Source organism: Carassius auratus, chromosome 18 (assembly GCF_003368295.1).
Source record: "Carassius auratus strain Wakin chromosome 18, ASM336829v1, whole genome shotgun sequence".
NCBI classification, from domain to species: Eukaryota; Metazoa; Chordata; class Actinopteri; order Cypriniformes; family Cyprinidae; genus Carassius; species Carassius auratus.
Window position 1 is genome coordinate 21649510 of NC_039260.1, and position 16466 is coordinate 21665975.

Below are 16466 nucleotides of genomic sequence, written 5' to 3' on the forward strand. Positions count from 1 at the left end.
TTCAAATAGTTCTCGGGCAAATATCTCGGCCAAATATTGTCCTCCTAACAAACCAGACATCAATGGAAAGCATATTTCAGATGATGTATAAGTATACATTTCGAAAAATTGACAAGACTGGTTTTGTGGTCCAGGGTCACATATAATATTTCTTTTAAAATTGTTTAAAATATTTCATAAATTAAAATACAACAATACTACCCCGTGTGTGTGTGTGTATATATATATATATATATATATATATATATATATATATATATATATATATATATATATATATATATATATATATATATTTTTTTTTTTTTTTTTATAATATACAATATTTTTTCCCTTTTTTGCTCTACAGTAATAAGGGTAAGGGGAAATATAATGACATATTAGAAAAAGAAATTATGATCCTGAGCACAAGCTTAATTTTCTTTAAACATTTTATCATTTAGTTTGGTTTTGGGATGAACTGTGAGCGAGACATGTTCTTGAGAGTTTTGCGAACATTGCATTAGTCACAGCATAACAGAAGAAATGTTTTTGAACATCTGATATGTTGTTGCTTTGAACTCCTTTTAAAAAATTTACTTTGTAAAGGGTGCAACCTATGGTATATTTTGAGCATGACAACACCAGAAAGACTTTGGGTATCTAGGCAGGACAGTGTTTCTCTTTAAACTGAGATTGAACCTTCCCTAAAGTTAGTTTTTCCAATAAGAACATTCAGCAGAACGGCCTTTCCCTCTCTGCACTCCTTCTGTGCCTTTTTAATGATGTCATCAAGCTGCAACTCATCCTCTCGGCCAATCAGGTAACCTTTGCCCCCGTAACCATCGGCTACAATATGGTAATCTGCAAGGAAGAGGTGGAATGGAACAGCAAGTGATGCAACTCCCCACTATTGCTGATGGATATACATTACATCCCTTAGGAAAATAGTTTAATCGTTACATTAAACACACTGCAAAGACATTCAAACAAATGCAGTGAACAAGAATTTAATAAATACACTGCACCAAAGCCTCTCACCTGTAAAGGCAAGACCACAGGCTACGTTGCTCCCGAGCATAGGCACTTGTTCTCTGGAGATCTGACTCCAGCATGCATCATTTCCCACCAGAGCGATCACTGGGGTCTGACGGGAGACCGCAAGGCAGTCAAGAGAAAAGCAAGGGAAGCCACAGCAAGAATGTTTTGAAGGAATATTCCAGGTTAAAATAGCACCATCAAATTCCATTCAGAATATCCAAGATGGTTAAAAGAAAAAGTAGTGTTGATAGTTATATTACAGTGGAGGTCTATGGCCAAGTGTTTCATTTTTGCTGCCTTTGTGCTTGTTTTATCTAAATATAATTTTAAACAATCTGTTTATCATACAAAATGATCATGTCTCATACTCATATTAAACCTCTCAATTCATATGTGTTATTTTAATGAACTTTAATAACTTTTGAAGCACTAAAGTTTTGATGAAATGGACTTTCAGTGGAGGAACAGAAATGCCTCAGGTTTCATTAAAAATATCTACATTTGTTTCTCGAAAATGAACAAAAGTCGAGAGCAAATTCATGACATCATTTTGGGTGAACTATCCCTTTAAGAGGTTGGAGACGTTCTGCATTTTTACAAAACACATTCATTCTACTACATTCTGAACTGGATGCTGTAAAAGACAGTGTTGTAAGAGTTGTTACACGTGTTATGGTTGGTACCTTGTGACGTGTGAAGGTATCATATTCAGCCACGCTATATCCAAGTGAGCCATCACCGTAAACAATCCATACCTGCAAACAAGACATTGGCTTTGTCCATACGCTCCCTTCTAATGTGATTAAAGCTGTATTGTGCACACAATGGAGCGTTTAGTAAAACATGATTTTTAAACAAGAATAAATATTTGATTTAAAATCTTACCTCAGACTCAGGTCGACAAAGCTTTGCCCCCAGAGCAAAACCTCCTCCAACACCCAGAGTCCCAAAGGCCCCTGGGGAAAAGGGAAGCCATGAATCATTATGAACACAAATACTATGAGTGGATTTGACAAAAAAAAAAGGCTGAAGATTATGGAATTAGATTGTACCAAAACTTAATATAACTGCAGGAAATAAACAAAAATATAATAAAAAATTAATGTTGCTTGTCAGGACAAAAGAAGAATGTATTAAAAATGATTTCAATATATATGGATATGTTGTTTTGTTAAGTGCTGTTATGTAAATTCATAAAAGCATGAATCATCTTACGTTGAGAGCATCTGAACAAAAGAGGATAATCCTATGAAATCTCAAACACAATAGCTGTGACGCTCTGCCTCTAACCTGGGTCCAGCCAGCGGAGTGGGCCCTGGGGTCTCATGATATATGCAGCGCTGCCGACAAAATCACCCCCATCAGCCACTATGATGCTGTCCTCAGCCAAGAGCTCATCCACACGATGCAAAACACTCAGGGGGTTCAAATGCCTCTCTGTCTTCTCATCCGCTTTTGCTCTGATGGCAAAAACTGGCATAATGAGAACCTATACTGCTAGACAACATGAAACATAGACAAAAGTATATGGACAGACAGCCCTTTTAATTATCAGGAGGGAACACTGCCAATTGTGGGATTTCCATATGTTTTTAGCCAAGCACTGTAGGCCTGATTCTCTCTCCAGAGACAATGTATCCAAGCAGCTGAGATAAGGTCACCTGTTAGCTTTCTCTTTGATGGCATCTCCCTCTTTCAGGCTCCTAGGCCATTCCTCTGGACATCGGTGTCCCTTCAAGGCTTTTGAGAGACGCAAGAGGAAAGAACCAGCATCACCTAAATAAGTTAGGAAAGGAAACCTCATCACATAACTTTTATATATTATACAAATATATTAACTGTACTAGTTCTGGCATGAAACTCTAGATGGCGTAGTCTGATAGGTCAAACTCAATCGGACCTAATGACATCATTATTACATGGCACAGCTGATTGGTTCTCTCCTGCATCGGTAGCCAATGAGCTTGCTGCTCAACATTCAAATGTATGACTAGTGCTTGCAGTAGCAGTTACAGCTTGCTTCAGAAACCCTCCACCTTCCCCAGCTCCACCTGTGTAGATCTGCTACGAGGTGATTCATGTATGATATGGGGGTTATTTAATGTATGTAATATTTGCAGAAGCAATATTTCTTATGCTGGATACACACCAAAAGATTTTTTACAGGATTTCTGATCGTAAATATTAAACATGTTGAATATTTCTGATTCGTGATCGCGGCGGCTCCGGTTCGGAGACGCTTAACATACATCACACCAAGAGAAAATCTGTAAGATAATCTGTAGAACCATCAAGATAATCGGGACATAGCTAGGATTGTCAGAAGGGGGAAATTGGCCCAAAATCAGCCCGATTATCTTTTGGTGTATACCCAGCATTACATGCTCACATCAGCATGTTGTGGATTTATCAGCAGTAGCAAGTCTCTGTACTTGCTCTACTGCAGCTGCAGCTTAGCAGATCAATTCCATCAAGAACAAATACATTAACACAGTGATGTACATTGTTACCATGCCAATCACCCCAACAGATGTCATGACAGAACTATATATTATTTAAAAGTAAAATGTAGCCGTTTACCTTGAATGGCCACTGTTGGCTTCCAGAACATGTCGGAGTTCTTTAGTAGCTGACTCCGGTCTCTGTTGACAGCAATGATTTTGCTCCGTCTGTTCAGCACTCTTCCGTAACTCAGTCTAAAATCACACACCGTGCCTATGCACCAAAACAAACACATTCAGGAACAAGAACTACGCAAAACCCAGAGTTCCCACACTGTCCCACAAAATTGACTATTTTATAAATAATTCCATGACTTGTGAATGAATGTATGAAACGTATTAAGTGACTTTTCCAGGCATGGAATCACATTTTTTAAATTCCCGGAGATTTCAACACTTTCCAAACAATGAGTATGTGCATGGAAAACATTTCTGCACATATTCCAACAGTTCAGTAGGTGGCATTGTTTCTCACCTGCCAGCAGCACGAGGTCAGCATCTTTCAAGGCATCTCTCCTGTTTTGTCTAATATGCAGTGGGCTGTTCTTTCCCAACATCCCTCGGGACATTCCACCTAAGAAGCAGGGAATGCCTAAAGATTCTAAGGCCTTTCTGTGAACGAAGCATAGAAAAAAAAAAAAAAATCTGACTAAAAATTGACTTAATGCACGTGATATGGGTGCTTTTGTTCAATCATGTACTGTAATCACTGGTTGTTTTGGACTTGAAACCAAATGCATTTTTGATCAATGTAATCCATATATACGGTACCAAAAGTCAACTTAACTTACATTTCTTAGGATCTTAGAAATCCTTATCTAAAAGTTGAAACTGAAATGCATGAAATGGCATTTGAAGACACATTTACACAGCTGTGCTTCTGTATTAACTAAATAAGTAAAGAAATAATATTTAATAACTTTAATGTTTTAAATAGATTAATTAGAGGGTGGGAAGTTACCATACATTAAATTTTTCTATACGGTTTTACATCATTCCAGGATGCATTTTCATGAACCTAGGTACATATGATCACACTAAAGTCAAAATATGGTATTGATTTGTTTCACATTTCTGTTCACTTCATAACTGGCATACTTATGTGCTATCTCATGCTTATGTCTCTGAGCAGGTGCATCCACATTTTTGACTGGCAATGTATGAATTCATGTAATATGTCAGCATTAATTTACAGGAAGTGTTGTAGTGGGTAAATCTGGAACTGGTGACCCAAAGGTCAGAGATTTACAGACCCGAAAAGGTGACCCCTGAACTGTTCAATGAACATTTGAAGAGACAGCTTCTAATTTACCTGACATCATCCGCTGGTGTAGGGGGCAATGTTGCCTGACTGCCTAAAAGTATGACAGGTTTCTTGGCTCTGCTCACTAATTCCACACACCTTTGGACCTAGAAGGAGTAAAAGGTTAAGAGCAACTCAAAGTGCAATGTGATCTTATCTTCTGTATTTGGGGCACAAGTCAACATTTCAACATTTCTCCTTCATCTTTGAGCTTTCTTTCTTGGGGCAGTTGCATAATTTAGACTAGTCTTACAAGTTAGTTACCTATTTTTATTTATTTATTTGCTATTTTTACGTTTCTTTAAAAGGTGGTCACTGGGAAGTTAGACTCCATAAGACTGATTACCTCTTAACTACTATTTGGTCAGACTGGTTCTTAAGACACTGTCTTCACATAGAGGACACGTTTATGCAACTGGCACCAGGTGTCGTTTATGTAAGGTGTTATATACTGAGACTGGATGCTGATAACAGAATCTTGTAATATTATTGTTATCATGATCAGCTGAATCTACAGTCTAACTTCCAATACAATATATGCCACAACAGGGTACACAAGTTTCACCTCATCCTCTGTGGCATGTGGGATGTGAACAGGAAGTGGAGACAGATCACGTGTCTCCCAAGCTCCAGCAAACAAGTTTGATAAATGATTCCGGAGATACCTATGTGATGACAAGAACAGCAATTGTTTCAGTCATGCTAAAGTCAATTAGTAAAAAAAAACATTGCTTGTCATTTAATAACAAGGAATAATGCAGGAATAATAGTATGTGAATAGTGAGAAATGTTTATACCATGCAATGATTTTCCCCATCAGGCCTTTGGGAGTGTTTTTGGGGGCAAACTCTTTTTCCACCACATGGTAAGGGTACAGCGTGTCTATGGGAAACTCTATAAACACTGGGCCTGTGAATAAAAGAAAAACTGTAGAATTATGCTCACAGAATTTATTTATTTACTCATTTATATGCAATATGCACTCATTTACATAAAAAAATAAAAATAAAAACACACATTACAAAGTTTTCCACAATTTGGAATGATTCGTTACAGGTCTTCATGAAACGTTTGCAAACATACAGTACTTTGGTAAAAATTCCTCAATGGTCCTGTAAAACATTCACCCTTTTTACCTGGTCAAAAACAGCTCTGCTCACAGAAAGCCATTATCATCAAAAACATACATTAAGAAAATGGGAGAGAATGAAATCTCTTTTGTTCACTACAAAACAGCTGCATTGCTTACAAGACGCTATTGCCACTACAGCTGATCGAGCGCAAAGAAAATGTCAGACATTGTCATGGGCACTTTGTTAGTAAAGCCGGTTCCCTTTCAAGGGATTTTTGAACTGCGTCCTCTAGGGGTCACTATGGGGAATGCCTCATTGTGACCAGTGTCTGAAACATACATTGTAAAACACCAACAGGTTGGCCAGCAACAGCCCATGACGTCACTACCGGTGCGACTATAGTATAAATAGGCACCAGGAGAACACGTCATCCTCTTCGTCTTCACTGACTGTTTTGTTTGAAGCATACATTTTGAGTACTGTACGAGCAATCTTTATTCTATAATGGCGAGAACTAGCAAAACGTTTACAGGATGTGTGCATCCGTGTCGTCGTTATTAGAGCAGAGCTTTTACATCAGAAAACGCTGACAATGAAATTGCCCCAAATTGCCCCCTTGAGGACATCACGTACATGCTCTTCACCCAAACATAAAAATGCAGAGATCGTTGCTTGTCATCAGGGAATACTGATTTTCGAGGACAGAGGGCAGCCATATGCTTCCCGCAGTTCAAGACCCGCCGCTGCTGAGGCATGGAGGAGAATGAGCTTGTGGGGATCGCAAGTGGATCTGGCTGATGAGTTTAAAGAGGAGCTTTTCCTTACGCGCTCGTCGGCTGTGAACGATAGAGAGCCGCTAGAGGATGATGTTATTTCTTTAACATCGTCTGATCCGGGGGCCAGTGCTATGCTGAGTTTGGCCCAGGAAGAGCAGTTGTCGTCTGAGGATGACCGTTCGAAGCCAGCTAAGAAAGTGACGCCGCGAGGTCTTCTCTATGAGAGTTATCTTTCTTGCCATAGCCCTCCAGCTAAGCCTTCCATTTCTTCCTGATCGCCATACAGAGATCGAGAAGGAATGGAAGAGACCATTTTCCTCATGCATCCATAGATTCCAGCATAAGTCTTATGCCAATATCGATGCGATACACGAAAACGGCTACGAAAGGATGCCCCCTGTAGAATAGACGCTGTTTAGCTATCTCTCTATGGGTAAGGCATCGTCTCTTAACACTCCCTCCTTGCCATCTAAGCCCCTTCAGGAGACATGTTGTTAAATGACAGGGTCATACGCAGCAGCAGGTCAGGCTGTGGCTAAGCTGGACACAATGGCGGCGCTCTAGAAGTCTAGAGTCGCAGCTCACATTCCTACCCCACCTGCGTGTAGGGGTAGGAGGAATCACGGGGCAAAGGAACACACACACACACACACATACATACATGCGTGTGTATGTGTGTGTGTGTGTGTGTGTGTGTGTGTGTGTGTATATGTATGTATTAATGTGCTGGTGGTTATGTGTTTATAATCCTTCTATGAGATTTCTTTGCAGTGTTTTTCCAGGACCTGTGGGCTTCTGTCCTTTCTAAGGTAGGTCCTCTGTGAGCACCCCACTTGGCTGCATTCAGAAACCAGGTGATCGACTTGCGGTGTTACTTCACTCATCGATATTGTGTCCAGCCAGTATGATAGCCCTGGTTCCGGCTTCATGCTTCCTGGATCATGCGGCCAGGTCATAGGCTTCTGCGGGAGCCTTCTTGATCATCAGGCCCCTGGCACGGCACTACAAAATTTCCTGGTTGTCCAGGATATCCCCTCTTGCTGAGGCATCGAGCATTATGCTTTTAGTTTTAGCTCTTAGCATTTGCTTTTAGCTTCAAGTAATGCCCTTTTACCTATCTAGCCTTTAACTACCATGAGAACAGCCCACAGAGCAAGGAATTCAACTCCACAGAAGTTCTTTGTTTTTCCAGAGCACCTGGAACCAGCAGCATCAGGTGAACTAGGCCCTTCCTCCACCTCTCTGATGCACTGAGTTTTTGGCTAGCTTGCAGTATGCTTACCCTTCTGATTCTAATGATCATACTGTAGGTCGATCCCCCTCTCCCGTTGAGATCTGGGTTAAGGCTCCCTCAGCTAAGTAAATTACTGCTAGCCGTTCCAGCATTAGAACATGTGGTAGGTCAAACATATTGGTTTTGGGATGTACTATTCCATCTATGAGCTGCCCTTTCAGAGTGCCATGAGAGCCCTTTAGAACAGTATCCTAAAATCAATGTTATGGTAAGTTCGCACGCTAGTACTCGGTGTTCTTTCCTAAAATCCTATATGGTGAGGGCTTCACGCGGTTGCTTAGTGCCCTTTCTTGAGCTTGTAAAAGCCCCGTTAATGTTGGGCGTCACTCCACCTATGTTCCCTCAGTATACCTATTTAAACAGGGTATTGCTACTAGTGATCTGTTGAGACCGTTCCTTCAGCAAGCTTATGCGATAGCAAGCGGTAGCCCCTGTGTGACAGACCAAGACTTAGTTTGATGCTAGGCTCTTGGTCATATCCCTTTAAAGAAATCTATTCTTGATTCCAACCCTTGAGCTTTACCTTGGGCCCAGGAGTCTGGCCCTAACTGGTCTGTAGCCTAGGCCTTTGGTTTTAAGGAATAATGTCATGGACAGCCTTTAATGTCCCAGGGACATCTCCGATGGAAATGGTAGAGTTGTTACTTAGTGCTTGCCATGGTTCTGTCCTGCACGCTACTCAGCATGGTGATGTGGGTATACTGTTCCCCATATGATCACTAGAGGATGCAGTTTGAAGTTTTGAACGTCTCAGGTTACATATGCAACCACGGTTCCCTGAGTAAGGAAGCCATGCTTCAGACGCAAGCTTCAGACTAAGAAGTGGATGATGTGTTCTCCCAGTCACCATTAGTGACGTCATGGGCTATCGCCAGCCAACATGTTGTTGGTGTTTTTCAATGTATGCTTCAGACAAGGGTCACGACGAGGCGCTGCCCATAGCGACCCCTAGAGGACGCAGTGTCCAACTCAGGGAACTATGGTTACATAAGTAACCTGAGACATTCTGTAATCAGCAGTAAATCATCATCACGTGCTTTCAGATGGAGCAGCATATACTACACAGAGCCATAGTTCACTGACAAATTACGCAGAAAAAAAATCACTGAAGTTGAAGAAATGACAGCTGTTTGCATAGCTTCTCAGTGATCTATGGCTCTGTATAGTAAATGAAATAAAAGCAGTTAAATCTTCGGTTTATCCAGCTACGATTCCTTATTCGTGGCATATTTTGAGTTTCAGAGCGAGAGCACCCTCTAGCCTTTGGATGGACATCACAGAACCTTGCTTCACTGAAAGATATGCATGACAATCGGAACTTCTGTCAAATCGCGATCTCGATTCCATTTGTTTTTATTGTGAGCCCTAATAGGGTAGTTGTGTTCAAACACTGTTAAGACACATTTATAAGAAAATTTAGGCATTAAAAATGTCAGCATGTAGAGTCAGTTCCCCTCAAGACCCATTCATATAAACCACCCACCCAAAATAAAAAGTCCTCGGATTTGCACAAAATCAAGTTAATAAAATATCTGAATGTCACAATGGCGAATTTCACCAAAAGGCATTAAGCCTGTAGAGTATGTTTTGGCGTCACTGTACCTGGTGTGCCAGACTGTGCGGCGGCCAAGGCTTTTTTGACAGTGGGAACAATTTCTCTCACAGTCCTCACTGATGCACAAAACTTACATAGAGGCTTGAAGAGGGACATTTGGTCAATATCCTGCAGTGCACCTCTACCCTGCAAAGAAACCATCAGACAAAATATTAATGACAAATGAATGATGCAGGTTACAACCAACAATCATTTAACAGATATTCAACTTACACAAAAGACAACAACTGTGACAATTAATATAACTATAAAGTTGTAATAATCATTCTAATTCTATGACAATATGCAAGTCCACACCATAACTATATCAATGACAACAATGTTGTTGGAATTACTTTCTGAACAAATTCTTTCAGCTGATAAACAAAAACATTGATAGGAAATCATTGAATGCATCAGACAACATAACTGCAGCGCATGCTTATAATAAACAGAACGTTATTGTGTGTTGTTGTGGATGCTATTTTACTTCTTGTTATACAGTAAGTATCAATTGTTATTGTTCTTTGTGTTAACAGGCCATTAGTAGATGCAGTGCAGTGCAGTGCAGCAACTACTGTGTTGTATATATCATAAAAACAAATGTTCTGTTTTCATAAGAACATATTTTTCATTGTCTGTGACTTTTGGGTGTCTCCATACAATGAAAGACAACTTGTTTGGTTACCAAACAGTCATACAGGTTTGTAACATTTCTTTTTTGTAATTTTCAATTTAGTTTGAATGACGATTTTTTTTAAATCCTTGCTGTCATGGTTCAAGGCTAGATCCCTGAGAATCACTCTGGAACTGAGATAAAATCCAGTGTTTACACAAGACACAGATAAAAAAATTAAGAAAAGATAAGGAAGTTATAGAGACATAAGCTAACCAGAGCAGAGAGCAAATATGACTCATAAACTATACAGCACTTCTTGACCTGTAAGAGAGTGGCAGCAGCACCACCAATCAGAAGCAGCGGTGATTCGGCCATTTGAGCGTTTTTCACCGCAGTCACTGTGTTCGTCAGCCCCGGCCCCGCCGTCACCGCAGCCACACCGACTGTACCTATATTAGCAAAACACAAGATTAACCAGCTTCTCCTACATCTTCTAACATGATGCGTATGCTTTTCTGTTTTTGATTCAGTCTTACCAGAAAGTCTTGCTACGGCATCGGCAGCAAACACAGCTGTGGCCTCATGGCGTGTGTCGACAATGCGGATGCCCAGTTTCTCACAGGCCACCAGGATGGGTGAGATGTGTCCTCCCACCAACGTGAAGACAAATTTGACACCATGAGCTCGCAAAACCTCCGCCACACTCTCACCTCCATGTCGAGGACTCTGTCTCTCTGTCTGGGAATGATTAACATTAAAGTTGCAATGAAATGAAAGTAGTGAAATACATTTTTTTTTTTATTGTAATGTACACGCTGAAAAAAAAAGTTGTAAATAAAACAAAAATGGAATATATTTTTTTATAATTACTTCACTGAGACAGAAGTCTCCAAACTCATCCTTTCTAATCATCCTACTACTTGTCTGTTCAACCTATTCCATCTCATCTCCTTTGAGCCATTTCTCCTGCATTTGTACCTACACTCACTCACATCATTAACACATCCCTTCACACTGGTGTTTTTCCCTCAGCATTCAGAGAGGTTCGTCAACTATTTAAAAATCCCACCCTTCACCAATCTCTTTGGAGAATTACATACCAGTTTCCTTTCATTGCAAAACCACTTGAACAAACTGTGTTCAACCAAGCCTCTGCCTTTCTCACACAGAACAACCTCCTCGACAGCAACCAGTCTGATTTCATTAGTGGACATTAAACCAAGTCTGCCGTGCTCTCAGTTGTTGGAGCCCTAAGACTGGCTAGAGCAGATTACAAATCTTTAATACTTATCTTGCTGGGTCTGTCTGCTGCTTTGACCACAGTTAACCACCAGATCCTCCTGTCAAGCCTATTGGGCCTAAAGGGCATCTTAGGAATCACGCTCCAGTGGTTTGAGTCTTATCTCTCGGATAGGTACTTCAAGTTATCTTGAAGGTGTCCAATTCACAACATCTTACTACTGGGGTGCCTCAGGGCTCAGTTCTTGGGCCACTTCTTTTCATTCAGAAACATGGCTTTTAATTCTACTGCTATGCTGATGATACTCAACTTTACCTTCATTCCATCCTGTTCACCACTCAGCTTGTCTAGGATACATTTCTTGCTGGGTGAAGGACCATCACCTTCAACTCAACTTTGCCAGGACAGAACTGCTTGTGATTCCATCAAACCCATAATTTCATCACAAATGTATCATCCAGTTAGGCACATCAACAACACCTCCTCCAAAAACAGACATAAACCTTGGAGTTATGATTGATGATCAGCTGACTTTCTCAGACCACATTGTTAAAACGGACAGGTCATGCAGATTAGCTTCAATCAACATCAAGAAGTTGAGGCCCTTTCTTTCGGAGCATGCTTCAAAAACTCCTTGTTCAAGCTCTTATTCTGCCCAGGCTGGACTATTGCTATGCTCTCTTGGCAGGTCTTCCAGCAAGTTCTATCAAACCTTTACAATTAATACAGAATGCTGCAAGATTAATTTTTAATGAGCCAAAAAGAATGCACATCACACCTCTGTTTATCAATCTGCACTGGCTACCAACAGCTGCTTGCATAAAATTAGTCATTAATGTTTGCCTACAAAACCACCACACTAACTTCTCCAATCTTTTTGTATTCTAATTATATTATTTTTATTATTATATAATTAACAATAGTAAAAGAGTGCACTAACACTAGCTTGGCAGTAGGCCTTTAACACTAGCTTGCTCTATTCCTTTTCTATTCTATTTTCTTTTGATTTAATATAATTTTAAAAAACCTCGTTACATGTACTGTGTTAAACTAACTGAGACTTGTTATAGCACTTGCATATCATTGCTCTTTTGTATATACTGATTGCTTCCATTGTCCTCATTTATAAATTGCTTTAGATAAAAGCATTTGCTAAATGACTAAATGTAAATGTACAATACTACTGTAGTACTTCTACTTTAAAATTTCACATATAATGGACTCTTACTTGCTTATATATATATATAAAAAAGAAATTTACTACCAATTTTTTCAGTGCATCCAACTGTGACAGATTATAGGAAAAATAAACTTGGGTGGGACTTGGTTCAACGAGTTGGTTGTTGATTGGATGTTAAAGAGCAGGTCATATAGTATTTTAAAGTGTCCTAATATCGTGTTGGATTCCCCTACAACAGGTTTAAATGCATCTAAGGTCAGAAAACGTTGTAATTTTCTCAGAATATACATTTAATATTAGAGTAATTATGATTCCAAAATTATTAGTTCCTAGCAATTTCGGCGCAAACCGCTCCCTTCCATAAGCCTTCTCGGTTCTGATTGGTTGGATTGGAAAACTTAAAACAACAATGGTGGGTACTTTACATTAGCCAAGTGCTAACGTGACTAACTAATGAAACAATACAGTTTGTAAACCAAAATAAGTCTACAGTAATGTTTGAAGAACTTTTAATCAGGATGCAGAACAGCTGTATCACAGGAACACCATCCTTAACTCGCTCATCTCTTACGCATTAAACCTATAACTGCCGGTGCAGGACAATAAACAGCAATTTCACAATGATTATAATGTCTGTGTCCTACACTACATAAGTTTTTATTAAATGAAGTAATTAAAAAAGCATCAGTCTACGATAATCTACCCATTCTTAAGAAATTGTGGGTTCACAGGCAAAAGGCAAAAGATTAGAAAATATAACGACCCGTTAAGGCGACTCTGAGTCGACTCTCTCTTTTGAGTGACAATATCTTTATTTATCATGCACTTTTTTGATTAACAACTTTGCAGATTGTTTTCATTTAATGGCAGCTACGTTATAAACTGCAGAAAATATATTTTTCAAAAACGAAGGTCCAGTTATGACATTTTGTTTTAACATGCATGCATTTAGAAAATATATTCAAGCATTTAAAAATGGGGGAGGGGGATCATTTCATGCCGTAATAAAATATAAATGTCAGACTAATCTTACTGTGTTCATGTGAACTCTGTGCCAAAAGAGATAAGACAGGGTTTGTGTAGAGACACTCATTACCGGTTTTACTTGTTTACTTAATCCTTACAAACAAACCATGCATTGAAATATACATTTCTGGTAATACAATTCACATGCTTAAGTGACATTGTTAGGCACTGGAGTCTGGCCACATGACAGCAGGCCTGTTATAACACATTACAGCAACTTTTGTTTGGTTGAACAAAATTTAAAAAACCACAACCCAACTCCTGCTGCTGTTGTAAGGCAATAGTAATCATACACGTGTACACCTGGCACACGTACAGTATACAATACTCAAGCAAACATGTGCTTATTCACCTGCTAGTTTACAGTTCTTGTATAGTTAGTAAACATGCATGTTTTATTAATGTAAAAGTCACTACTAGATAGATAGATCGAAAGATACATAGATAGGTGTCAAACTCTGTTGTGAAAATGTATATATTATAACCAAAGCAGATGTCACAATGTTTCATACCTTATGAAATAGCTGGTAAAGTAAGCCCAGTTTATAGGTTGCAAGGATCACACCCCCAAGGGCAGCACCCAGAGAGCAGCCCAAAACCACAGATAGGTCCATATCTAAAGTGGCTTAGTGGTTAACGAGCTACTGTCCACCTGTCCTGCAAAAGCATGAAAACAAGTAAATAAGCAAGCTGCTAACTGTCGTGTGTTTCAAAGTTGACTTTTCCCGTGCACAAAATGGCGAGACGGCATTCAATATTCAACACGCTGTCATTGCTGATGTTTTTATGGCCTTGTTAAGGTCAGACAACGCCGTACCTGCCAGTTCTTTCTCCCCTGCTGCAGCGATGAATGAACACAAACAGAAAGCGAATGGAACGAGAGTGCTACGCAATTGGCGCAATAACTCCTCCGCTATTTGAGTAATTGTCTTTACTTGAACATTCAGCGCTCTCAGCTGAGTCACTTTGAGAATATCAGGCTGCGCCGTGAAGTGATTGACAGCGCAGTCATCCAATCGGAGGCTGAAACGTAACCTCTGTTACTCCAGAAACCACCGCCAGAAAATGTATTTATTATTTTATTTTTTTATTTAAGAGTGTTTTTTGTTGTTGTTACGCAGGCATTTATTTATTTATTTAAACTGAACAGAATCGATGTAGGTGACACCGTATGACCTTTGCTCTACTATTGTTCGAACAAAATAACTTAACTTCGAGAGCTAAGTCCTATCACTTAATATAACAGGAGTATCACATTTAGACACGTACTGTACGTTACACAGTCATCTGTAATATAAAAAAAGAATAAAATAAAACCTTTAACAGGACCTTTTTAGTTTTCATAGAAACAGACAGCCACTGAAAGCTTGAAACACTTACTCATGCTGTGTACTGTAGTGTAAAGAATCTTTACTTTCTCTCAAATTATATTTTATATTTATAAGGCTTTTTGAAAACTACTTTTGGCAGTCAAAACAAGGTTGTTAAACATATAAGTTAACCATAAGGTATTTTGATTTTAAAAATATAAGAAATATAAGATCTGGCACTAGATCCTGTGAGAAAATATCCTGTGGGAAAATATCTTTTTTTTTTTCTTTTTTCTGGTAACAGAACAACTACTCGGCAAAGATGTCTAATTCCCAAAACCCGGTTAACAGTACAGTATCAGCCAAGAAGCTGATTGAGGAAAGCCAAAGAAGGGCAGAAGTAGGAGACAAGTAATGATGATATAAAAGAGCAGTTTATTGAATAATCTTAGTTGTGTATATTTCAATGCTCAGCACAAATCCATCAAGAGTTATCATACCACAATCAATGGAAAATAACTGCTTCACAAACACAGCCGGTGTCATTAAAAACCTTGAAATAGAGACAATCTTTTTACTTGTGAAGACAAATATCTCATGAAACCACACAACCGTAAAGAAAATATATAAATGGTTAAAATGTATTATTAGAAATAATCATATGATTAAATGGAATTGTTAAATGGTTATCAAAGAAGGAGGAATAAATGAGTAAAAAAAACACACAACACAAATGTATGCTTGCTCTCTCAAAGCAACACATACAGGTGGCTGCTAAGAACCGTCAGATCCTTCATTGCCCCTTTTAATCAGATGAAAACATTAGATTAAATGCAAGCACACTTCCATAATCATCATCAAAAACATACTTTGAAAAGAACAGGTCTCCTCTGTCATACCTTGTACCAGCATCAGTTAGTGGAATGTGTCTTTGACTGTTGTCTTAAAAGTTAAGAGTGATCTGACAAAGCAAATCAGCACTCTTATGGGAGTGTATTATGTCTAGCATGCTCTTCTATTGTAGAGAATACTGTTGCATGTAATATACGTTGTGCTTATCTATATGATACATGACAAGTTAATACAGGTGGTACAGGTGTAATTTTATAAGACAAGTCACTACAACTTTCATGCAATGGCCAGTTTTATTTGTTCATATATATATATATATATATATATATATATATATATATGAATGGAGAGGGGCTAGTTTGCTTCCAAAACATGTCTTCTATCAAACTACAGGAAAGAAAACATCTAAAATACACATTTAAATATCTATTTTATTACAGATTACTTTTACTTTATCTGTAGTCAAAATTATAGTACAATGTTTAAAGGCTATGTTTTTTAGTGTCCTGCCAAAATGGACCACTTTAAATATAACATTTTATGAGTTAAGTTTATGTTTTGATTTCATCAAAAATATCTTAATTTGTGTTCCGAAGATAGGTTTGGAGCAGCATGAGGGTGAGTAATTACTGACAGAATTTTCACTTTGGGTGAACTTACCCTTTAAATTATAAAGGT

The 16466-nt window shown here is 38.8% G+C and overlaps 1 protein-coding gene across 2 annotated transcripts; it reads right to left on the bottom strand.

Annotated features, from left to right (window-relative positions):
• Positions 1-313: 313 nt before the first annotated feature.
• Positions 314-14562, bottom strand: LOC113118670 (acetolactate synthase-like protein). Of its 2 annotated transcripts, none has more exons than XM_026288026.1 (16): positions 14444-14562; positions 14139-14278; positions 10717-10918; positions 10502-10629; positions 9570-9708; positions 5622-5733; positions 5390-5489; positions 4834-4931; positions 3997-4133; positions 3601-3735; positions 2682-2796; positions 2311-2480; positions 1906-1976; positions 1704-1775; positions 1021-1126; positions 314-843 (listed from the first exon to the last, which is right to left on the bottom strand). In XM_026288026.1, exons 2-16 carry the CDS (start codon positions 14238-14240, stop codon positions 665-667), a joined length of 1866 nt encoding a protein of 621 aa, XP_026143811.1. In that variant the 5' UTR covers positions 14241-14278; positions 14444-14562; the 3' UTR covers positions 314-664. The 2 variants fall into 2 exon arrangements, with proteins under 2 accessions (XP_026143811.1, XP_026143810.1); XM_026288025.1 differs by having other exon boundaries at positions 315-843; positions 14139-14283; positions 14444-14560.
• Positions 14563-16466: the final 1904 nt, after the last annotated feature.